Raw genomic sequence first — 27002 nt, forward strand, 5'->3', positions numbered from 1 at the left:
GTTGTGTTATTGATAATAGAATTCTATAATCAATGGTTGTAGCCTCGATGGCAAATACGTTTAGTAATAATATTCGTATTAAAGTCCATATTATTTTGTTCAATGGTCCCCTGAGTCGTATTCGCAATAATGGAAAACGATATTATTACGTTACTGTTATAGTATATACTCACAACATCCCTTCGCCACCATCAACCGTATTTGTAATAATATATATTATACAACGTTCTCTATATGTATACATTTTTATATATACAATTATATGTATATTATATATATATATATATATATATAAATTGACTGAGTATAGTGTGTTATCCCGACGGGTCAACACCGATGGCCCCTATCAGTAGTTATACATTTTTTTAACGATCGCCAGAGGGTTGAATAATTGTTAATTTTATTAACTTTTCCTCTCCCATGTATACCGTTTTCATTTGTTACGAACGATTTGTCTCAGTTGAATTAATTTTAGAACAAAAACACACATCGGAAACGCATCAGTGTAATGCTATTGCTGTTGGGGTGTGCGCTCACTCGTATTTCGAACAACAATTGCATTAGCTCGCGTTTACATGTCGGTCAAGTAAAACTCTAAACAACAAAATATAATATTTATTTCAAGTACTAAATTTTAAAATATCTGGAAATAAATTTTGAAGAATCTTATACATGCTAATGAGAATTACAATTAAAAGAACTATAAATTTGTATAAATAACTATATGATGTGTCTCTCAATGATAGTCACTGAATAGTAATTATTACTAATTTATTTTATTAAAATCTGATATAGATAATTATAACGTTATAATGCTAATTATAAGTTTTATCATAACACTTGATAAATAATGATTAACTGAAACTTTAATTTTTAATTTTGTTGAACTAAAATCTATAAAACCATTCATATTTTAAAAATATAAAAATACATTATTGTAAGAAGTGTAATAACTAATAAATTAATTAATCTTTTTTTTTAGGATAAAAATGACTAATATTATAGTTATAGGTTGACATTAGATAATCAAATATAAATAATAATAATTATTTAAAACAAGTGTTTATTATTTTATATTATTAATTGTAGAAATATGAAATATTCCACTAATACTTAAGCTATATTTCTCTATACATTATGAAGTTTTCATACATAGACATATTTTAAGAAATATATTTCAAATGTATCTATTGGAATAAATATATTTTAATTTTTTTTTTCTATACATTTTAATCTAGATTGATAATATGCTCATTCAAAATTATAAAAATGAATAAAGATTTTTTCCAAATAAAGAGATTTAAATTTTTTAAACATGCTATAGATAATTTTTTTATACAATTTTCAGAATTTTGAAAATGTATAAATTATTTTGTAGATAAATTTTTTTAGAATTTTAATAGTTCAGACAAAGGATTTTAATACAAAAAGGTACAGAATTCGTTCTTAAAATAATCAAAACTTTAAAAAAATACTAATGCATAATTTTTTTTATAACCATTTGTAATACAATTTTGAATTTTCTATATAATTATAAAGGAGTATTTAATAGAAAAGTTTTTTCTAGTTATTTATTCAAATAATGAAATTGAAACTTTTTGGTACTACGTTTATTGTTTTTACTATACATAATGACATTTTTTAAATATATTTTAGGTTAATGTCTTTATAGTTATTTAAATCATGAATTTATTTAGCTAGTAATATATTATATTAAATCATAGTAGGTATAATTATTATTATGTTATAATATATCATACACGATTTGTTTTTCATTAAAAACTAATTGAACTTACGCATACAAAAAATTAGAAAAACAAATGACCAATTATTATTAGCAATATAAATATTTATACATAATAAAATATTTTGAGTAATATAGATTGATGTCTATCAGACTCTATTTCTATGTATTAACTGTAAATGTTAGGCATAAAAAATGTACTCATTTATATTACCTGCTTACATAGACAACGTAATTAATACATCATGTAAAAATGGAAAAAAATATGAAAATTGAAAGAACATTTTGAATATTATATACGTATATTGCACGAGTGAAATATACAAAATAAATAATTTTATAAGATAAATATAATATTAGTATTTAATTCTACTCAATGATAATATCATAATATCGTCCACTACAAACGATTACTGTGCAAACGGTAATCTATAAATATTAATCTGTCATTAAGTGTGCTAAAAATAATATAATATTTTATGTATAAAAAATATATTGAACTTCGAAGAAAAGAAAGGTTAAACCCTACTATTTATCAACCGGTAACACCTAATGCGCTTGTGTATATGTTTTATTTTCATAGATTTTTTAAATTTTTTTATAGAGATTATTATACGTTTTTTATGATCATCACATAAGATTGTCGAACTGGTTAAGTATCTGAATGGAGTTGAGTGATCATAGTTTGTACAGGATTTTTGCCGTTTCAGAAATACATTATTCTTAGATAATATATTCGCGTTGTTTAACTAGGACAAAAAACTACACTCTCTGCAGTAGCGCGACAGTATTATTCGATAATAATACGAATATGTATACTCTATAAGTATTAGGTACATGATAATATCATGCATTCATGCATTACTTTATTAAATGACGGTTACACACCACATTGTTTCGTTTCCCTTCCTGGGTGGTTGTCGACATTTTCGAGGTGACAGCGGTGGGTTTCGCGAAACCCGCACGAAAAATACTCACGACCTCCAACCTCCGATTGCCAACGGCGGAAAGCGGATCGCACGCTCACACCGCGGTCGCCTTATTACTCGTGTCTCGTATAATAATAGGATACCGTATTTCGCTCAAACGCACAATATAATATTATATCTGTAAACCGGTGGCGTTTGGCATCGTTAGTGGTGGAGACGATGACGGCAAAAAGAGCATCACGACGCGTGTACGGAAAATATTATAATATGATATTATTATTATTATTGTAACAACAGCGTATATTATTATTATACTACAGCACGTACTCGGGAGAAACACGCTACGGCGTGGCATACGATTATGAAACGTTTTGTTATTATTATCCGTACCGCGCACACGACAAATTATGTGAAATATTTTTTATAATTTTTTTTTGTCTACCGATTACGATGACGACGACGACGACGACGAAAGTCCCGAGGCCGTGTTCGGCAACGTAACGAGAGCCGCGGCGATGCCCACCCGTCGAGAATTTCGAGCGTCGTGTGCGCGTGCTATCCGTATAAGCCCATCGGCTGACCGACCGACAGACAGACGGACGGGCCGACCGATCGAGTCGTCGTCGTTACACGGTACGATGGTTCGCGCGTAATAATTTGTAACAAACCCGCGTGCGGTATTTTATTCGCAATTATATCGGACCCCCGGCGTGCCGCCGTCGTCGGGGCGCGTGCGTGTCGTCAGCGGCGCCGTGAGAAAACCGTTGTTTCGGCGTTGTTATAACACGAAGCAACAGCAATGATGATGATAATAATAATAATAACATGTAATAACGATACTGTTTTTTTTTTCCTCTAACCATGTTATTATTATATAATACATACATATTATTATATGATGTTCGTTGTGTTCCGAAATTAACGAGCTGAAAAAAAGAAGTCCGACGACCAGATGCGCGAACATTGTCGCGAACTGCAGCACGTGCACCAATAACATTATATTTTTATAATAATATATTTTTTGCATTGCGCACGAAAAATAATTTCATATCACCATGTAGTTGCGATATTTCTATATACGATGACGATACAATATAATAATGATGATACGATGGTGTATGCTGTACTTGCCTACTGTACAATATTCATCGTAATGGAAATAAAGACGACTCGCTTGTAAGACGTTGCTGAAATGATACGTTATCGTCTTTATAATTGTTACACAGTTGTTATACAGTTGTGTGCAAGCGCCTGGGTATTCGTGTGTATTTACAACCAAATGGTACAAAATCATCATACGATGAATTATTAGTATTATTATAATACGAGCTATTGACTAATATATTATACAAGTATAATTTTTATACTTTATATAACCTTAGACCTATGCGTACTAATAGTTCGTAAAACATTTAGGTACTATCTACCTGCTACAACAGTGTACGCGTGTTTATGTGTGATGTATACAAAGGGGGTTTTGAGAGAATAGATGGTCCTTCTACCTTGGGACTTGGATAAAGTTAGTAATACTAGTTTGACAAGATAAAGATAACAATTTATTTTATATAATTAGTTGTGCTTTATAGGTAATATACTAATCACACCCCCTCCTTTCTTGAATTTTGTTAAAAACATTTATGTCCATACGCCATTATGCTGAGTTATACTACACCACTACAACCATTATCGCGATGTGATAATGTTATTATAATTTTTAACTATGAGTCGATACATATTTTATTTTACACGCGTGCAATAGTCATCAATCAATTATCAGTAATCATTAACACAATATATTAGAGTTTAACAAGTTGCAAATTCGTATTATACGTATGTATATTGTTTATAATATATACACATTATGTACAACAAACATTTATACAATAAATATATATACATGTTTTGTAATGTATTATTTCTATACTTTAACGGTTAAAACGTTAACTAATAATTACTAAGATATTATTTCCTACACTAGTTTGAAACTTAATGTTATAATAAAACGCATAAATTACCACTATACCTTAATAATTGTAGTGTTAGAATGTTAGATGCAGAATCATTATATAAAAATCCAGTTGTAATAAGATAATAAAAATATAACTTTTGATCTATTATTGCTTTGTTATTGATTTTTTTTTATAGTTTTATCATTATTTATTTAATATTTATTGTAAGCATTTTAACGACAATAAAGCTACTGCAGGAATATGGATTTATTCAAAATCGCAAACAATCTCCTAGCCGTTAAATTAAAACGTATATTAAGGTACGTATTAAGCTGCTAACGAGTCTATAGTTATGTTATATATACATATAGTTTGTATACTTGGTTAGCTATTCTGCGGCTCTTATAGTACTTAAACTTAATGAAAGCTCGAATGTTCTTTAGGTATAATAATATAATATATTAATATATATATATATATTTATTAAAGCGAATTTGTATCATTTGTGTTAAACACCTTATACGAGTACAGGTTGGTACCTATAAATTATAATAACATTTCTATAATTTCTAGTATTAAAATAACATATATAGTATAAAAGGTACCTACATGTAAAATTTAAAATGTAAATTATAACTATTGTGTAGTTTGTATAGAATTAAAAATATGAGAAACACGAGATAAGGACAATTAAAAAAATTATTGAAACTATTTATTATTTTAAGACTATAATTTTTAAACTTAAATACATGAAATACTTAATCATTTTTACCACTGTGTTTTATTTATTTAAGTTTCCTACTTATCAACTGCGTGGTTATTAACCGGAGATTACATTAGATCACACATTTTTAATTAAAGCATACAGAATAATTTTTAAAGATGATGTATTTTATATAATATAACAAAATATATGATATATTACAATCAATTTGGAGTAAACCAAAAAAAAATTTATCCAATTTAATAGAAAATATTTTTTTCAAATTGTATTAAAGTAAATTATAGGTGTATATTATACATACAATAGTTGTAAACTTATAAAACTTAATGAAATACTAAATTCTAAATCTTCATTATTTAGAAACATGTAGGTAATGCCAATTAATTAATTATAACAAAACGTTAATTTTGTAGTAACTATACTCAACGATTATTAATTTTAATACCTATTCTATTTTGATTATAATGAATAATAGAAACATTTTGTGTGATAAAATAATTTGTATTCTGATTAATAAAATAATATTAAACTAATTAATTCTAAATGTTATAGTTCTTATTATAAATATATGTAATTCCATACATATTTATTTTACAAGGTTTGTAATTCTTAAGATTTAAAGATTATATAAATATCATACATCTATGATTTATTCTTTTATAATGTATTTAAGTACTTTAATGTTCTAATTTATTGATTTGTAGCAGATAATTTGTTAATTAAAACATATATTAAGCACAATGATTTTTTATAATTGCAATGGTAAATTGTCGTATTTTTAATAAACTAAAATATTTATAATTTTAAAGGTACGTTACATATATATAATAATAAATAATATGTATAATACGTACTAATGTATTATTATATTGTTATGGAAACGGTCGGCTCAGAAACGCCCCTCAGGCACCGCATCTTGAAGCAATAATAACATTTCAGTACATTACTCCCGTCTCTCGCGTAGTTACCCAACCGTTTGCCATTCGATTATCGTACTTAGATCGTTTATCCAGTGGCATCGGAGTAAAAAGAGATAATAAAGTAAAATATAAATAAAATTACATTAGCGCTTAAAAAACAATGAGGCTATGTATATAGTGTATACATATAAAACAGTAATAAATAGATATAATGACGACGAAGAAGAAGAATAAGAAAAAGGAGACAAGTAGGACGAGAGAAACAGAGCTGGGCCAGTATAAGAGTTTAAAAGGGTCGTAAACAGCCAAGTGTATAAGAGTTGAGACGTTGTTCGAGTTTTATGGTGTGGAAGCATCCGGCGACGCCAAGATCATTAATAACAATTATAAAATGATTAATTGTGCGCCTTTTGGGTGACTGGCTGTGGATGGAAAAGGGAAGGGATAGCTTGGTGTATATACTGTGTATTGTGTATAATATATATAAATGTTTATCAAAACGCTTAATTTCACGAATTCTACCACCCCTCCCGCACAACCTCCCCACCTCTTGGACCACTCAAGTCAACACCCCTTTACCATCTCTAACAACAGCGTATAATGGTTTCGGCCGAGCGGGCGCCTATTTTGAATAATAATTGGATTACTGTCGCCCGATGTTTCCTAAAAATGCCTTGTCCCGCATACGTGAGAAACGAGCATACGGGATAGAGGAGAGTAAAAATCGAATACACCATTTGTTATACAACTGGAAAAATATACGAAACGATAAGAGGCTATGTAGTAGTCGTATATTCGTATAATAAATTGCATATTATTCATTTATGTATATATTATAAAAGGAATAGAAACGTTCAAAACAAATACAGTTTTGAAATGAAAATCATTGTCTTTATCAATTTTATTTTCATGTAATCATGTTTAATATATAGAATACAGTGTTTCACGTTGGGGTGTGTCATCGTGTATAATTAGGGAAGTGATAATCTATGAGATTATACAGTAACATTATATTATAAACAATTATTGTTGTATGCTCATCATAAATATGGTAGACAGTTTACAAAAAGAGAAATGTAAAAGAGAGTGAATAATGAAGGAATTTTTTTTTTTAATTTTCAAGAAAACAGTACTTGAAATTGAGTAATTAAAATTAAATATAATTAAATGACATTAATACACCTACTAGGAAAAAACCAATGCTTACGAAATGTTTTTTGAATCAAACATTTTTAAAAGGCACAAGTGTTTTACTATCATGCACCCCGCTGGTATATTTTATTTTAAATTAATAAAACATAAAGATTATATATTTTTTTAATGACTTTAGATGGTATAGTACTATGATAAAAAATTATATTTTTCTCATTGTATCTCATAACCTTGTTGTAGGTACTTAAAGTCTAATTTTAATACTTTATAGTTATGCTTATATTTTTATTTAATTTTGAATACAAATTGCTATATGTAAAATATAATAGATATAATGAAATAACGTAATACGATATTAATTGCATCTTTTACTAAGAAAAAATACAATTTTTTTATTGTTAATCAATGAAAAAATAATACATTCTTCTTCATGTAATAATTTATATAAAATCCTAGTTATGTATGTACAATATATTATAATATAACAACCATCTATCATTATGCATAATTTAATTTAAACAAAACATTGGGAAGGAGGTGTAATATACGTATAAAAAAAATTTAATTTATTCTTGTGTGAACATTAAGGAACCTAAATATTTATTTGATATTTATATCCTTAAAACGCCTTTATTATGATGTATAGATTGAGTATTATTATTTATCTATTACATATTTTACTATTATTATCAGTTTAATCATAACTAAATATTAATAGTCATTATATTATTATATACAACACTTACATCATATCTGATGTTGTACATAACAGTTGTTTTAATGCTGGTATATAATATCTAGTTAAAGGTTTCTCGTTTGTTTATCCTTACAGACAATAATATGCAGACCGTTACACTTATTTTGTCGACAATGCGGCCATTTCTTCTATATTCCGTCTGCTATTTTTTCTTTTCTAACTCTCCATCTTCACCCTATTATCTGCCACTCTTTTTTTTTAACCTTGCTATCGTTATTCGTTATATTACCCTCCTCCTCACCCAACACATTTATTATATTTGTACAACATGTTACTACGCCATCGGTTTAATGAAGGTATCTTGTCAGTCTTATATTGTATTCGTATAGAAGATTATACATATATGTTCCGTCGTTTCATGTTTCCGATTTCCATTGGACGTATAGATGACGTACAGTATTGGTATAATATTAACTGACATCGAAAATTGAACCAGCAGAAAATTCATTACGTTAAGAGTCAACGATGATTTCAAAAGGCTATCGTGAAAGAGCCATTTTCCATTGAAAACCCAAGCGCGCAGAAAACTGTTAAAACCGCCAAAGGCCGAGCTTCCGGTACTGCTATATATATATAAACACGTATTTTGTACATAGATATAACTACGTGTTGTTAAGTTTATTTACCAAACGCATTAATCCTTGTTAAAGCGCGAGAGCCACTCCTGTGTGAATATGTACGTATGTATATAACACGGACTGTTACATCGAATTACATTTATTCGTGTATTATTCAATTTGTCCGAACCCACAAAAGGCCGACTACCACTACTGCAGTCAGCCACCGCCACCGCCGACCGATCGATAGATAATTTATAAATGTGTGTATACGTGTATCGACATGAAAATGATTGTACAACACTGCTGTAACTATATAGTATTTATATATATATATAAATATTACTCGTATTTACCTATTTTCCATATAATACACTAATGCTGCTGTAAATTAAATTATATCGCAAACATTATTATAACACTTTGTTTCGGAACCGGATTTGAAAAGTTTTTTTTTCAAGACTCGCGTTGATCAGGAGTCTTTAGAAGACCCACAATTTACAAACAGCTAATTAGGTTTTATGTTTATAGAAGAAAACAAAACAGCATTTTAGTAAAAATTATACTGAATACTGAAATTAAAATTCTTATAACCATTACATTCTATAACCTAACCTTAAAAATAAATAAAATTATACTCAATTTTATAACGCGGTATCGTAATTTATTGTTCAATGTAATTCTATAAATGTTACATACTTAATATATGACTAGTATGAGTTTAAAGATTAAAAATAATTTTGACTTCTGACTATAGGAATTCCCTTTGTTCATAATCGTTGTTAAATCTCGATACATAGATAATAATACCATAATAATATGTTTTTGTTTCAAGTTCTCAAAATTCTAGATTCAGTCATGTTTCACGCGTGGTTTAAATTTGAAATAATGTTGTTCAGTATCTACTACATTATTTATAATTTATTCATGAACAAGGTTTTACATGAGACAAATTTACAGAGACAGTTTATTAGCCTTACCAAATTTTTACCATATATAATATATGACATTTATCTATGTCGCATCGTTTTTATTTTTTTTATTTACTTAAATACAATTCAAATTATTCATTCATAGCGATTCATTTTTAATTATTTTTTCTTTTATTCATTAAAAAATATTAATTATTAATGCCAAAAACCACTGAATATTGATAATTTTTTTTCTATGTAACGTAAAAGTTTGGTAAATTTAGTGTTAATAATATAAGAGTATATATCTATTCGTAAGTTTGTCCCGTACGCAACCGTTTTTCTACGTAATCTCATCATTACGTAACAATATTTGCTGGTACTGGCATAGGGAATACTATGTTACTTTAAATTAGTATTTAAAATTTATATTTGATTGAAAATTGTTATTTTTTTTTTTATAATGCCATTAAAATTGAGTTTATTAAACCCTTTTAACATACTAAATTAAATATCAAATTGCTTACTTACAAATCCTTAATTAAGCCCATGTGGACATGTGGTCTCCAACTATGGGGTAATGCCAAAAAATCCAATCTCAACAAAATACAAACCATTCAAAATAAAATCCTACACTCCATCACCAATGCCTCCTTTATATCTCTAATTTTATTCTCCACTCAGATTTAAAAATGAAAACAATACACGAAGAAGATAAAGCGTATTACAAACGTTTTTTCAACAAACTGTCTGGTCACTCAAATCCTCTGATATCCGGTCTAGCCACTCACACAATTCCTGGAAACCCTCCACGGCGTTTAAAAAGAAATTGGTGCAGAGATCTTCTAATGAATAACGAAAAAAAAATTGACAATAATAATTTTAAAAAAATATGTAGTTACACATATATATTTAAACAAAAGGAAGTGCGATCACTGGATGGTTTCTTCCCTCACCCTATTTATATTTTTTAATATAATGTAGCACATATTCTTATTATACCTTTGGGTATAGATTATATATTATTTAATTAAAAATAATAATAAAAAAAAAATTAAACCCCTTAAATAGTGCGTATGTGACGTTCTCTTTGATATATCTAATATATAAATGTATTATCTATTTGAAATAATTAGCAGCTGCAAACTATATATTATTATATAGTACTACAATTACAATTTCTAAGATGTATTCATCAATTATTAAAGATTTACCAATGAAAATAAATCACCGTATAATATCATACTCGGTTATTATTTATTATTAATATTTGTATAGAAATGTAGGGAAGTAGATTATAGTAATAAATAATATATCTACTCGCATTACCTATACAAAGCTGACAACGGTGGTCGACTAATAAATTAATTTGTTTACGTTATTTCGTTTTTGTATGTGAATATGACATGATGTAACTATGCAAACGATTGAACCCATTTTTATAACCGCTACCAGACCATATTATAGTGATGACTATTGTCTATCACCTCATTTAGTTAAAATAATGTTATGAATCATGATATTTTTACACCTATAGTTATTGTTGTTATTGTTTAAAAATAAATAAAAAAAAACATTTGTTTAATATCGTAGTCATAATTCATAAATAACTCTCAATACGAGTTATTATACATTTATTGACGCTTCATTATTTAACTTTTGGTTTTTTTATTATTTATTCCACTCAACATGACATATTGTAATAATATATTATCTTAAGGTATTAAGTAGAAGCACTTGAATTCATAACTCATAGGAGTATATAGTATAATAATAAAATTATATATATTTTATTCTTTTGTATGACAATTATTTCTTTCGAGAAAAAATATCTATTTTCGGTTTCTAAAAATATTTTTAAGTACTTGTTAACAAGCTATTATTAATTATCCGTTACAGAACCTAGAAATTATTTTTGTACCATTACCTGTATACATTGTTCTTTGTGATGTCTAGTTTTTTAAATTAAAATTTTAAGTAATAATTATTGGAAACGGGGTGCCGCCAATGAGCGACTTCCCCTTCTCGTAATTCAAATATTATCTAGTTTACTTATTGTATAACGTGTAAATACAGATTGTAAATATAAAACTTTTTTTCAATAAAAAAAAAAAAAAAAAAATAAATAGTAATATAAATGTATAATATTAGTGACAATATAATTAATGACTATAATCTTGAAAGTTGTGTGAACACTTATTTTTTGATATTATACTTTTAAATAGGTTATTAGTAGTAATTGCTTATCTATTTTGTTTAAAGATAATTTCAAGTGTAATAAAATAAAGTTTTCCGTTTAAAAATATTTAAAACATTTGTATGAACTGAAGATATTCGTTAACAAAGGTTAGGCTGTTATTGAAAAGTTTATTATTTATTAATTACATGAAAATGTATGTAATAAATTATGAAAGGAAGAAAAAATTAATATTATACTTTTAAATACGAACAATAGTAAATAATGATTTCAATTTTTATACAAATATATAAATATATCATACTATACTTATTATAGTGTTTTTTTTTTTTGTATGGATTTAATGATGATGATGATAATAATAATAATAAATGTATATAAGAATATGTATAAATAAAACGTAAGAAAAACAGTGCGATTGAGGGCGGGCACAACATTATCCGTCGGAATTTAAAGGTAAAACCGCGGGAACAACTAGTGGGGAAAAAAAAGAAGAAAAATAATAATGTGTTGTTGGATGCGTTGACAGGTTACGACGGTTATTATTCAAAGCATACAACATAATATTATTATACCACACTCCCGTCTAGGGACATGATTCAACACGAAAAGTGTTTTTTTACGACAAGGCATAATACTTGCATTATTTTGCGGCCACATACATACATATAATGCGATATTGTTATTTGTAACTACAGTAATAATATTATGATGGCAATCCATATAGGTACGCGTGAATAAACTATTATAATATTTAATTCGTTATTTTTATGATAATAATATTATGCGTCTACCAACTACAAAGTATATTATTATTATTATAATACAGATGAATTGTACAATACAAAACTATGTTATTTTTAAATCGTATTTTACTATAACCAAATGAAGTTTTCATCTGAAACGCTGTTAGGAAAATACAGTCGGACGTTTCGCATAATAAACCTATACCCAAATATTATTTTTTCACATCCACGCACACACACGCGGCTTCGTGGAACCAATAATAATGTAACAATAACAATTACTGTAATAAACTCAATGGCAACGATTTTCGCGGGAGGTAGTGGACCAAAAACTATGAAGATAGTAATTATATTTTAACTAATAAAAACGGTAATAACATATTATCATATTAAATTATAAAAAACTAGCATTTAATTATGTGTTTTATTTTTTTCACGCAGTCATTATAACTATTTACTACGATAATAATAATAATAATGATAATAATTGAGAGAACCGTCAACAATTACAAAACGTTATCGTGCGCGGAGAAAAGGTGTGAGAGAAAGAGGTATATATTTAGAGAGATGTGTATTTTTATTATTATTATTATTCCATCAAGTGGGCCTTGGACCGTAATGCGTTTTTTGTAAAATCATTATAATAGATGATTGCCAATTATTGGGATCCAGTTGTAACGAGACGGCATCCGGGCCGTACGTGGGTATAACGACCTCTCTATCAAACACCGAATACCCGTACACTGACAGTTACGATGATAATAATAATAATAATAATAATCGTACGCGCGCACACGGCTATTATGCACGCGTGTATAATAATGTAAATACACATATATAAAATATAATTGTGATTCAGCATTTTATAATTTCTGGGTTGACTTGTCTCCTGTAGTAATCAGCCCACACACAACAATGGTCCTGGCAATAATGACTGGGATATTTTTATATATATTTATTTTATTTTTTTTTTAACTCCGGTCCTTGCACATGTAACATTTTTTTTTTTTTTGTATCTCACCTTCAGACATAAATGCCTTGAATTGTCTACATTGAAATTATCTCTAAGATACAGTATAATATTAAAATCTAATTGTGTATTATGTTATTAGGTAATAATATTACTGTTCTACATGCTAATTATTAAGTAGACAATTTATAATAATTTTAACTATTGCCATCTACGTATATTTAATATTTAAATACTTGGAATGATTTTACAGGGTTATTTAAAATTCTTAATAATCTATGATGATTTAGGTCACAGAATCTTACGCTATATAACTAGATATTTGTTTTGGAGAAGTATTATAAGAATATATTGCAGTTTATCTACACTATTAATATCTTAAAGTATTAGTGGAGTTGAAAAATCCACAGAGTTGATAATGACTTTTGGAACTCACACGAAAAACTCATATGATAGTATCAAAAACTACATTTTTAATAGTATTGTTTTAATTTATGTATAAATTATCACTTTAAGCTTAAAATATACAACCATTGCTAATCGGATAAAATATTTAATTGAATTACCCTGTATAGATGATATTAATATGTATTATAAATTATCATTACGATTTTGTTTATTCATGATATTTACATAAGATGTATAATTAATACACGATAATACTGCGATTCCATTTATATTTGTCTTCTTATAATAATAAATTAACGTATTCACGAGTAATGTTTTTATATTAAATTATTTTATTTTTAATCAAGACACATATTCAATTATAATGTTTAAAATAAAAGTGTACACGTGTATGTGTATGTGTACAATTTGTGTGTGCCTCGTATATACATATATTTCTGTACAGCGAACGTATTATGTAGTTTATTCCGTTTCGGATGTATACTATGTGTCGTAAACAGTCAATCATTCGATTTTGGGGGCGTGTGATGGGAGAGAACTCGAGGACACTATGTTATTTTCACCGCTACTGGACGGGAGTCCTAGAAAGCGAAAGGGAATGATAGAGGGTGAGACAGAGGGATATTTAAACGGATGAAGAAAGGGGGGGAAGTTATTTTCAAATCAACATCACGGCGGGGCGCCACGGCACGGCTAGTCATAGCGCCCCTAAATGGTGGAAATCTCTGCAAAAACGTCGATAATGAAACCAAACGGACTTGATGACAAAAAAAAATTACAAGGGTCAGCCTGACACTTGGGCGTATCATTTTGAAATTCACATAACGGAATATAAATTTAAACACAATATATATATATATTATACGTACGAACGCAATAAAATTTGAATGGAACTTAAATCCCTTTTAACACTAGTACAAAACATTTTATTTGTAAAATAAAATATAATACCCTAAGTACATTATTTAATTTATTACTATGTACCAAATTCATAAATTATAAGTGTCAAAAGTGGAAATGGTATATTATGTAATACTGTTTTGTTCTAATACCTTATACCTATTTCTACATAGATATTTAAAGCTTAAAAATATTGAAAATCTGATGTATCCCATAAAATAATAATTTAATAATATAAACATTAAACTATTGGAATTTTATTCCTGTTAACTTATTTTAAATTATTACAAACTTAACTGAATGTTTATATATTAAATGTTTTAAATTGAAAGAATACACACATTTTCAAGTATAAAATGTTATACTAGTAAGTACCTAATAGTTATACTTCTTTGAAAATGCATAGGTTATATATACTATGAATGAATTAAGAAATGAGGGATTATTTAGAATATTGTGTACTTATAATACATGATTTATGATTCACAAGTCAACTTGTTAAAATATACGTAATACGAATATCAAACATAATTTTTGAACACGATACAATAATATTGTACATCGATTAAAAGAAGATTAACTTAAAGGGATTTTCATATATTTTCAACTTCAAGTTCAATTTTATATAAATCATACATGTATATAGTTTAAATATATCTTTTTTTTTAGTATTTGGTAACATTTATAATGACTCAAAGTATAAAAAGCATTACATTTTTTTAAATAAAAAACAAATATGAATATACGCCACATCGTTCATTGTGATTCTTGCAGCTTGCAGATTAAATTAGTGAATGCGCTTTGGCTCATAAAACAAATTAAAGGTAACCCCGGCTTATGTCACACAAATCAAAGAACTGACTTAATTAAAAGTGTATTATACACAATACGCTAGACGTATTGTACAAATTACGTTTATACGGTTTTGATTAATTACACGACCAGATCGTATGAATGCAATGATAATATAATAATTTACCTTTTATGTGACATCATAATCATAATGACCGCCATGCTTTTTTTTTTGCAAATTTTCAAATGAGCGCTGTCATCAGTTTCTTATAACTCATTCTTAGTGTAGTCTTTTGTATTCACAAGATATAAATTTATATAAATACGTAGACGGTGATAATTTATATGTATAATATTATATTAGCACGGTTAAACAATTTTATTTGTATAAACACTATTTCCTTTGTTATGTTTATTTTATTTTTTGTACAATAGGTAAATTCTTTGCAGCTTACTTGCATATCATGTAATATATTATGAATTATATTATTAGACATTTTTATAATAAAATAATTAATAAAATACTATACAGTTGTGTAGATATGATAAAATATTCAAATGAGTACAACGAGAAATATATTTAAAGCTGAACAGTGTGTAGATCATAAATAGAATTACGTTTCAATGATTATATATATTGTATAATCTAAATTAATATACCAGCGCTGCAGTTATATCTTTTGTGTATTGTGAGAAAGTCGTCTATGATTTGTTTATTACTTTTTTAATATCCATTACCAATATAATGAAAAAAAAAACAAAGATACATAGATACTGTTATATTTATGCGATAAGTGCAATCAGTTTTGATGTACCTATTGATTACATGTACATTTTCATTTCATGAAATAGTGTAAAAAAAAAAAACGATGCTACTGCACGATAGTATAGAATAATATTTAGGTTACCATAAATAATTTTAAAAATTTTGATGAATAAAACAACTTACAATTTTTTTAACAGTAGAACTGATATTTGTATTGTTTTTACTTGCCAATAGCTTAATTACGATTTACTATGGAAGATATTATTCATATTTTGCTCGTATTTCCGTTGATTGAATAAAATTATATAAACATTTTCTAATCTAGTCAAATCTTTATCTACTCGTTTTAAGATACTATCAAAAGAGATAGTAACTACGATTTAAGTGAATATAAAAAAGAATCAGAACAAAATATATGCAATACAATTTTTTTTTAATTAAAATTTTGTTTCTTAAATAATTTATATTCACTAAAAATTCGTCATTTTATATTTTATTATGCTCATTATGCTCTTTAAATTGTAAAAATGGATTTAAAGTTCTGAATTTTTGAATTTTAATAAATTAAAGGGCAAAAATAGAGTCGAACATACTTGATGAATAACCTTATACACTTTTTAATTCATTTAGAATTATGCAAATATACTATATAAGTTTTTCACATGTAAAATAACTTGATATATTATTTTTTAATTAGTAATATTACTTACAACATGAGTAATGGAAAACATTTTTTGTAGACTTCCAGCTAGTCGTATCAAACTAACGGGTACCTGATGTATCAATAAAATGTATATTATAAATATGTAATGTTATACATAAAGTTACAGCCATTGAAGGGGTGACTTATCCAATAAAGTCAATAGATTTTTATTAATTTAAACTTACACATATATATGCATAATTCAATAGTTGTATGTGACTAAATATAACTATATACAGCTACAACACTAGTTTTTATACAAAAACCTCCCCTTTTAAAATAAACTGCAGACGGTGGTGCAAGTTTAGGGAATATACTGAAATATTACAGAATACAGTAGCGGTAATAGTGGTAATAGTGGTATATAATAGTAGTATATAATTGTTAGATGCTCGTTTCTAAATTTACGCTTCGTTCGCCAGTTGTTTCGTGTTTCCCGTTTAATGGTTCGCGCCGCCCGGTCGGCCACCGCAGCGTAGACTCCGCCTCGGCCGCCCTGTACGTTAATTGGCCACTTGTCCAATGGCTGTGCTCCAAAACCATTCCCTCAGTTAAATAAATATTTTCAATTTCTTTCACACCCCGTCCTCGCACAGTGCATGTATACCATTATATAATTATTATTAAGTGCACACATATACCTAGCTGTATTCAGTATAATATACACCTCAAACGGAAGTATATTCGATGCACTCAAGTTGCCGCGATTACATTTCATACATACGTATATAAATATAATCACTAATTTTTTATACATATTTATTATAATATTATTTAAAGGTATGATATAATATATTATTATACGATACACATAATAATATATAATTATATATTATATATCTAATATATATGTATGTGTGTGTATGTATGTATGTAATATGTATTTGCCTAATTGGTTATGAGTAAGGCTGTGAATTTAATGCACTAAAAAGCCTTAAAAATGTCAAAAAAATGCAATAAAATATGCACTTAAAATCAAAAAATGCAATATAAAATGCCAAAAATTATAGTATAAAATACACTTAAAATGGTTTTTAATTTAAGTTTTAAATTTATATTGATATTGTAGGATATTATACATTTAGTGCATTACATTTAATATGCATAAAAATGTATTAATTTAATAAAAATAAATAAATATATTAAAATGTTGATTAAATTTGAAATTTGTATGATGTTATTCAGCTGAAACACTTTAAATTTTTTCTTATGTACTGAATTAGTTAATAATTAGGTTTGAAGAAGTTTAATTAAAAATAACGAAAAATGATCTAAAAAAGAAAAATATGACCTAAAAATGCAAAAAAAAAAAATGATCTAAAAAATTAAGCATCAAAAAATGCAAAATAAAATTTTCTTGAATGAATTTTTTATTACATAATTTAAAATATGTACTTACAAAGCTACGTTTCACAATCACAAAAAAAAAAAAAAATGCACTTTACTGCGAATTCGCAGCCCTAGTTATGATTTAAATCTACGTCAAAATAATTGTATGTTTTAAAAACAGAAAAATAAATATAATTAACCTGAATTATGCATTAATGTATTTGTAATTTATTGTACCTTTTATGATGTAGATATACACTATAAATCGCGGTTATAGCGGACTTGAGTTAACTAAGTATGAATTTATTATTAACCGATAGTCTATATTTATTACAATTTACAATAAAAAAACTATACATTAACAAACTTTTTTTTTTTAAAGTTATAAGTATACAAAGTGATGATTCTAAGCTTTTATTATTAGCTAAAGTTAACTTTCCAACCATATTATCTTACAAAAAGTCATTGCAGTATTATACTATTTGTAAAGTTATTAGAAATTAGAAAATTTTAGTTACATTTAATTTTTGTTACTTATTTAGTGGGTGTTTAGAAGTTCTGGGTGGAATAAAGTAATACGTATCGTTAACGATACTACATATGAAACAATTACAATTAATCAGATGGAAATGTAATAGATCTCTTAAGCCGATAAGAAAATAAATTAAGTTTATACTCAGTGTAAAGTATTCCGTTGGGAAATTAACTCATAAATAAATCTACTTACATATATAGTCATAGAAGGGAATTCAATTTTATTTATATAAAATATTTTTGTAATTGAATTAATCAATAAAAAAATCATATAAAATTATTACTATATGGTATATAATATATACATTAGATGTATATTTTAGACATACTTATAATAAATTGTATAGTTTTCTTTATTGCTAATTCATTGTTTAAATGAAGTTCTAGAAATTATTTGTTGATTCAAATTACATAAATATATAACGGTATTTTTTCAAAAAATAATAATATACACTATAAAGTATAGGTACATAATATTACGTATAATTCGCCTATTTGTACGTAACAACCACTGATATAAATATTGCAAACTGAGTGTAAGTATTGTTAGTTTCAATTTTATAAATGCATATTTATAATTGTCTGTATATGTTATACCTATAATATATTTATTAAATAATCAAAGTAAATAAAGTCTTATGAAATAGGACATTATAATATCAATATAATAATGTCCCAAATGTAATATCAAACCTATAATATATTATTAATAACTAATAAGTGAATACAACTTTGAATATATATGTATAATATTTTCTATATACAGGTAAACAATAACAATATTTAAACTTTTTAAAACCATAATTCATCATTATACATGTACATATATATTAACATAGATATCACTTATACCTTTACATAAACACAACTTATGTTGTAAATTACTCGAACTATAAAATATTTTGGGAATTTAAAATACGTGTTTATATTAATATATAAGCTAAGATAAATGTATCGCATGTAGAACTGATATGTTGATAAAATTATGAGAAATAATAATTATAAGTCTTACCTGTATTCGATCTTCGGGTAAATCTGTTTTTAAAGATAACATTTCTCTTGCATAGACATCTGGATAATGAGCGTCTTTGAAAGCCTTTTCTAATTCTTCTAATTGGTAACTGGTGAATATTGTCCTGTATAAATATTTTTTAAAATTATAAATGTTTTGAATAAATACAGATAAATTTGGAACCTAAATAAAAATAATCTATTATTTTTAATTTTTAATTGAAGAAATACCCTGAATTATTATTTTCAAGTACAATAATATCAAATTTCTCATTTAAGATAAATCATGGTTTTTTTAAAGTGTGGGGGATTTTTATTTAAATGCTTGCCTGTGCCTTCTTTTTTTCTTCTTCTTGTTAGAACCAAATGATGTTGTCATTGCTTCATTACTGTAGTCTTTGCCTGATTCCTGATGGTTTAAATGACTTAACCCTGAAAAAATGATACAATTATTCAAAACAAAATTAAAAATCTTTTCACGATTAATTAAATTATGTTTATATGGAAATTGTAAATAATATTAGCGAGTTTGTATTTAAAAACATATCATATTGGTTACATTTTAAATGAAAATGTGCAATATATTAGTTTGTACAGTGTACACATATTATACAAGTATACAATTAAAAAGGTAAATAATATATTACTACTATGTAATAGATATGAATTGCTGACATGTTTTTTTTTTGATATTTTAAAATAATTATTTTACTTATAAATATTTGAATTCAATAAAAGTGTTCTTATAAGTATTATTGTATGATTTTCATACATAGGTAGGTACGCTACATTGTATTAATTACAGCAACATTTTTTTAAATAACCAGGATAAGAAAGTTTTAATATTTCTTATGCAAATAAAAGTAAAATAGAGGTGAAAACGGTTAGTAAAAAATCTTTCATCAACGACATTTGTCGTCCAAATAACCCTCTAATTTACATTTGTATAATATATATTTATTGTTACTTGTTTCGCAAAAAATAAACAATATTACACAATCTTACACGTACTTTCATACTAATTGAGCACTGTTTTTTCAAGTGCCACTTCATAATATGCGTTTTATTGTTTACTTAAACAAATTATATTCTTGACATCCTATGGTTTACACAATAAACGTCTTGTATTTTTTTTCATACCACTACTTCTATGAACATATATACATTATACAATGTATATATTTACTAATGAAAATTCTTATGTAGATAATATGTAAAAGTAAGATTTATATCAAATTCATACACTTAAATACCTAAATATATTAAATATATGATAAAGTAATTGTGTGAAAAAACTGTAAGCAATTAAACTGAATACTATATCATAATATACTTAATTTTATAAGAGAGTATAATGATAGTTCAAAAGTCAAAATATAATATATATTATAAAAGTATTTTGATGTTTTTTTTCAAATTTAAGAGCTTAATAATTTAAACTATCTATACCTAGATCATTATTTTTTATTTTAATTAAACCACTATAGAAAATAAATACAATTTGAGTTACATAAATTTAGAACTGTTTGCATAGTTTTAAAAATTAAATTTTCTCCAAGAAAATCCATGACATTTTAAAGAAGCAAATTTAACGTTTAATATATTATATAATATATATTTAAAAAAATATATCTAGTCAAGCAAATTTTATTTTATAAGTTATTTAAGTTTAAATATAAAAAATGATTGAATTATATTAAAACGATTTAATAATTAAAGGTTCACGAGTAAAACACTCGATCAAAAACCAAAAGACGATAGCAAATAGTATTATAGGTACCTATGGTAAATTATAATTATAATTAAATAACTTCAAAGTATTAAAATATCGTTACTATTAATAACTGAATAAAATTGCACTATTTAAGTAGACTTTTTAATGAAAAATAGACTTACGTTCCAAATCGTATATATATATACAGTATAAATATTGCATATATTTATTAAGTTTCGATATACTATATTATAGTATGTTAATATTAAACAAGAGTTATATATTTTTGTTGGAATACCTATGGCAAATAATGTAAAACACAGATGAACTAAAAATTATAATAATATTTTACGAATTAATAATTTTTAATAATTATGTTTAAAAAATGCATTAATAGTACACTATAGTCACTAGCACATTGCTGGTCTATAATACACATATACACATGTGGTGTGCAAAAAAAAGTTTGAGATCATCTGCTAATAATTGCTATACCTAGTCATATAGAAGTATGTGTAGAGAAAATAGTTAAAGAGAGAGTAGAATAGACAGGTAACAAGAACCAAATACGATTATCGTAATTATATAATATCAGTAAAACAAATATTTTGCAACGAGTATAATTAAATTGTTTAATGCATTTTGTATAGCTTTACTGTTTTTACGCCACTCAAGTACTGACGGATAAGGTGTATTATAGTGGATGTTTAAAAAATAAATAATAAAAACAACTTTTTCCCTTTTCTCCATTGGAGAAGAGCAATAAAAAAAAGAAAAATAATAATAAAAAAAGTAATAATAATAATAGTAAAAAAATGGTGTGTACATGTTCGCGAGCGGGTGTGTGTTTACTGCATGACACGGTCGCGGTGTGTACATACACATATACGCACACGCACTCGATGGCAAAAAGCTATGGTTCGTTTCTGGTAACCATGGTGACAGCAGTGCGACCTGCTGGTTTTATTATGTCGTACTCGCATTTATAAAGGCCATGGTGGTGTATGTGTGCGCGTGAGTATGTATGCGTGCGTTCGTACGTGTGTTTGTAAAAGGGAGGAGAACGTTTGTCGGATGAGAGACGAAATAACGAGAGCGAGAGAGGGTAATAGCAGGATGGCAAGGATTGAAAGAGTGAGCGAGAGAGATTGATCGAACCGGGTAAATAGTGTGGTAGTGGGGTGAGAGGGTGAGAATAAGAGACAGGGCACGGGGAAAGATTATATGCGATTGCGTCTTTTCCGTATAAAGGGCGGCGCCGCCACCGCTGGTTGCTTTGCTAACTTTTGTGTGCAAACTGCCAAACTTACGATTACGGAACCAGAATAGACACCACAAACGGTGTAAAATATGTATGTATATATCTATTATTTGATTTAAGGGACACTAATTGGTGTGCGTCGTCGCTGCTGCCGCAACAGTAAATATATACTCCACCACTGCAACCAAGTCGTATAAATTATTATATCCTTCGCGTACCTTTATATTATATATATTATATATATACTCAACACTCTGCACAGTGTTACATCGAGTCGTGCGCTTTCTCGGTTTAGCATTTTGTGTATACTTATAATGATAATATTACATTATCGAAATATAATATATAATATGTGTGTAACAGTCTTCAAACAGTGGTATTCAACAATCGGTCTAATGAAGATTCCTGAAACTGTCGCACCGTTACCGGAGCACACTTTTGCCGTCCATAATGTAATGTAATAATATAGTAAAGTATAAAATGCATAATGCATATGTATACATATTAAATAGAATAATTTATAAATTTATAATAGCATATATTTATTGATTATAAAATCAATATTATATGCTTATGTATTATGTATTTTAAAGTAAGTTGTTTAGATTTAAATCATGTAATGATTATTTAAAAATAGTTTAATAAAAACTACAATTTAACTATAGCTCTGTAATCACGATATTTATCAAAACTAAAAAAGCTTAAAAAGCTCTGCCTATTAGAAAATCGATAACAGTTTTTATTTTAAAATACATTCAGTAGAGATTTTGGTTTTATGGTTTTCAGAACGTTTTAGATCTAACTTCTAATATTATTATTTTCTGTTCAATTTTAACATTTAAATAAATAACATTGATATCACAAAAACATACAGTAAGTAAGTATAGTACTATAATAGGTATACTATAAACATATAACTACACAAGTCCATATTGGGTAAGATGACGAATTCTAATACTACGTATTTATTTTAACTAAGTAGGTTAAACATATCATTATAAGTTAATGTACCTATGTATCTATTTGTTTTTCTGTAGATAATTTTGATATGCTTTTAAAGTAAATGAAATTTAGATAAAATGAAAAAAAAATATTGTGTTAATACTTAACGGTTAACAAAATAAAAATAAATATTTCAAATAAGTTTAAATTCTATTGAATAATTTGTTTAATAAAAAGCTATTTTCCCTACAAAAAAAAAAAAAAAAAAACTATTTGTTTTAAGCTTCTAAAAATAACATATTTATTCTATTTAGTAATTGATTTGAACTCAACATTTTTTTAAATTAATATAATATTGTATTAAATATATTATTGAACTATAGAACGAATCAAATTCACAAATTTAGTTAAAATACCCTTGTTCACAAATTAGTTTATACGCATTAAAATTTCTGATAGATTCGTATTATATGTCTTATTGTATTTAGTATTATAAATTAACTATGCCATTCAGTCGGCCTAAAAATTATAATAGAGTCTTATATAGAAATGGAATACAAGGTAAGATACTTTTGTCAGAAAATATAAAGTGATATTGTACAAAGTAAAACAAGTTACAAGTAAAACTGCACCAATTATTTGCTTATAGTGTTATACAATGGATACATAAATGGTATAAATGATTATTCAGCATGTATGTAAATTGAATAAATTGCTTACAATTCATGAAATTAATTAAAAAAATAATAAATTAATACCACAGATAAAGATATATTAAAAACCAGTTAACATCAGAGAGTAAAGAAAAAAAATTTAAATCTTCTCTTTAATACCCTTAGATTTTAGTGTATATGAATGAGTTATATTGGGAGCTATGTCAATGTTTATAATATTTGATACAGGGTAAGATAATAATTTATATATTAATTTTAACTTTTAACTTTGTAACTGATAAATTGTATATTATATAACTCAATAGAACTAATGCAGCCTAATACTGCAGCTAATACTTTATGCAGCTTATAATATTATATATTAGTTAGTAATGTATTGAAATTGAATAAAATATAAGCAATATATTATAAACTTAAACAGTATATAATTATTAAAATTAAATAATTTTAATTTATAGAATTAAAATTTAACTATATGCGAAATGATGGCGTATTTTGTTTGTTCAGCAAAATTGTATATTATTTTTTATTTATATCTATAAACGTACTTCAGTAACGGAATCATATTTTTATGCATTAAGTGTTAAAAATGTAAAATATTAATCAATTTTAAATTGGTTAAAGATGAACAAAAAATAAAAAAAATAAAAATAATTACGCTGTTGAATATTTACAGAATATGGCTCATTCAATACACTTAATATAAGACATTTTTTGAAGTTGAAGATTGATTATTGATTTTAACTTTCAAGCACACCTAATAGTGATGTTTCAACTTACAATACATTATTATCTTGAATCAAATTATAGAATGAGATACAAGTGTCTAACATCACTGATTCCATATCCTGTTTGCGTTTAAATATTTAGTATAAAAAAATATAAGTGAAATTAAATTTTTTAAATTTAAAATGTGAGTTTAAATGAATATCGAGAATGATTTTATTAAAAAAAAAAAGTATGTAGTATTGCAACTAGGAATTTGGGAGCCTAGGTGCATGTCAAATTTTATATTTATTCTGTTTTTATGTATACATATACATATAATATCTTAAATTAAGTCTTTTTCGTATGATAAACTATTTTGTGAAAAACAATGACAAAGCACAAAAATGAATATTGATCAAGTATTATAATACGTTAATGGGGTCTTTTCTGTAATTTTAAACATTTGTAAAAAATATCGAAAAATAATGTGATATGCTACCACGGCCTCGTTTTCTAGAAACAAACAATAAACACACTTCATGTATTCTAAAACATAGACATTATATTTGAATACATTTTAGACGAATAATTACTTTGGCCACGGTATTGAGTTGTATTGTTTGTGGGAGTTGTCGGGACTTCCGGTGAATCTTTAAGCCACCGCCATAGCTACGCAAGAATACAAGTTCGTTATTTAAAGACTTATTATAATATTATCGTCCTTCCTCGACCATGTATTTATAATAGGCGCTAGTGTAATATTAAAGCGCATCGGTTGAACGTGAGTAAAATCGTTAAAACGTCGGATACTATTTAGTGATGGACGAACGCGCGGGTTTATTCTTCAAACGATCGTCCTTCGACGTGAAGAGCGGTGCATTATTATTATGGTTCATAAACGGATATCGCGCAGCGTGACACAAATAATTGGTGTCTTTGTAAAAATCCGCTAGAAATCAATAGCCGACGTTTATATAATAATAATAATACGCGTTTTACCTACATATAGGTGCACATCCGCCGTCACGGCTTAAGAATGCGATAAGTAGTGAGAGGAGGGTATGTGTGTGTGTGTGTGTTTGTGTTGGGGTGGGGGTGTTAAATACCGATTTTCGAGTGTATTATAATATGAAGGTACATAATAACATAATACGCGCGCGCCCATTATTATGTGCTGGCCGGTGAATAATCCTACGGAAAAGGTGTAACTTTAGCTAACCCCTTTTCAATTTTTGGCAGTATATAGTCATAGCATTGTCCGCCTGCCGTTGACAGGTCGCTAATCAAAATATTCCGCCCACCAGTGTTGGGACCAATAAAAGAGGTTTTTGTCCCTCAAACGGTATGTATACCTGGTACACTCACCGCGGTACACGTATAATAATAAATAAAATAAACGTTATTATGTTACCAAAGCAGCGCTTTTATTTTTCACAAAATAATAATAATAAAAACGGTGGGCGTCGTGTGCAACCGGCGATTCATTGTTGCCAACATTTTGTCAGTTCCCTGTCATATTTCTTTATTCTTCCTCGCCTTATACACCTAACCCTTCACTTAAGGCACACTCATACACTCGTTGCAGATGTTCCATAGTTCAAACATTATTTCCGTTATTGTTGGCCAAAATACGATGTGTTACTGTATTCAATGTGATAAAAATCACTTAATCGATGTACCAATATATATTCAAATTTATTAATG

General features: G+C 26.8%; 1 protein-coding gene across 2 annotated transcripts in view; it reads right to left on the reverse strand.

Annotated features, from left to right (window-relative positions):
• Positions 1-27002, reverse strand: part of LOC112593617 (motor neuron and pancreas homeobox protein 1-like) — an 86755-nt gene that overhangs the window by 18952 nt on the left and 40801 nt on the right. Inside the window, exons 3-4 of one of the 2 annotated variants that reach the window (XM_025338102.1) lie at positions 20335-20431; positions 20001-20124 (exon numbers count right to left, since the gene is read on the reverse strand). In XM_025338102.1, coding sequence (XP_025193887.1) covers positions 20001-20124; positions 20335-20431 — 221 coding nt within the window. Of the gene's footprint in view, positions 1-20000; positions 20125-20328; positions 20432-27002 lie in introns of both variants that reach the window. The other variant, XM_025338101.1, reaches the window with a different exon arrangement.

This window comes from Melanaphis sacchari, unplaced genomic scaffold, assembly GCF_002803265.2.
Source record: "Melanaphis sacchari strain LSU unplaced genomic scaffold, SCAv2.0 Contig20_pilon_pilon, whole genome shotgun sequence".
Classification (NCBI taxonomy): domain Eukaryota; kingdom Metazoa; phylum Arthropoda; class Insecta; order Hemiptera; family Aphididae; genus Melanaphis; species Melanaphis sacchari.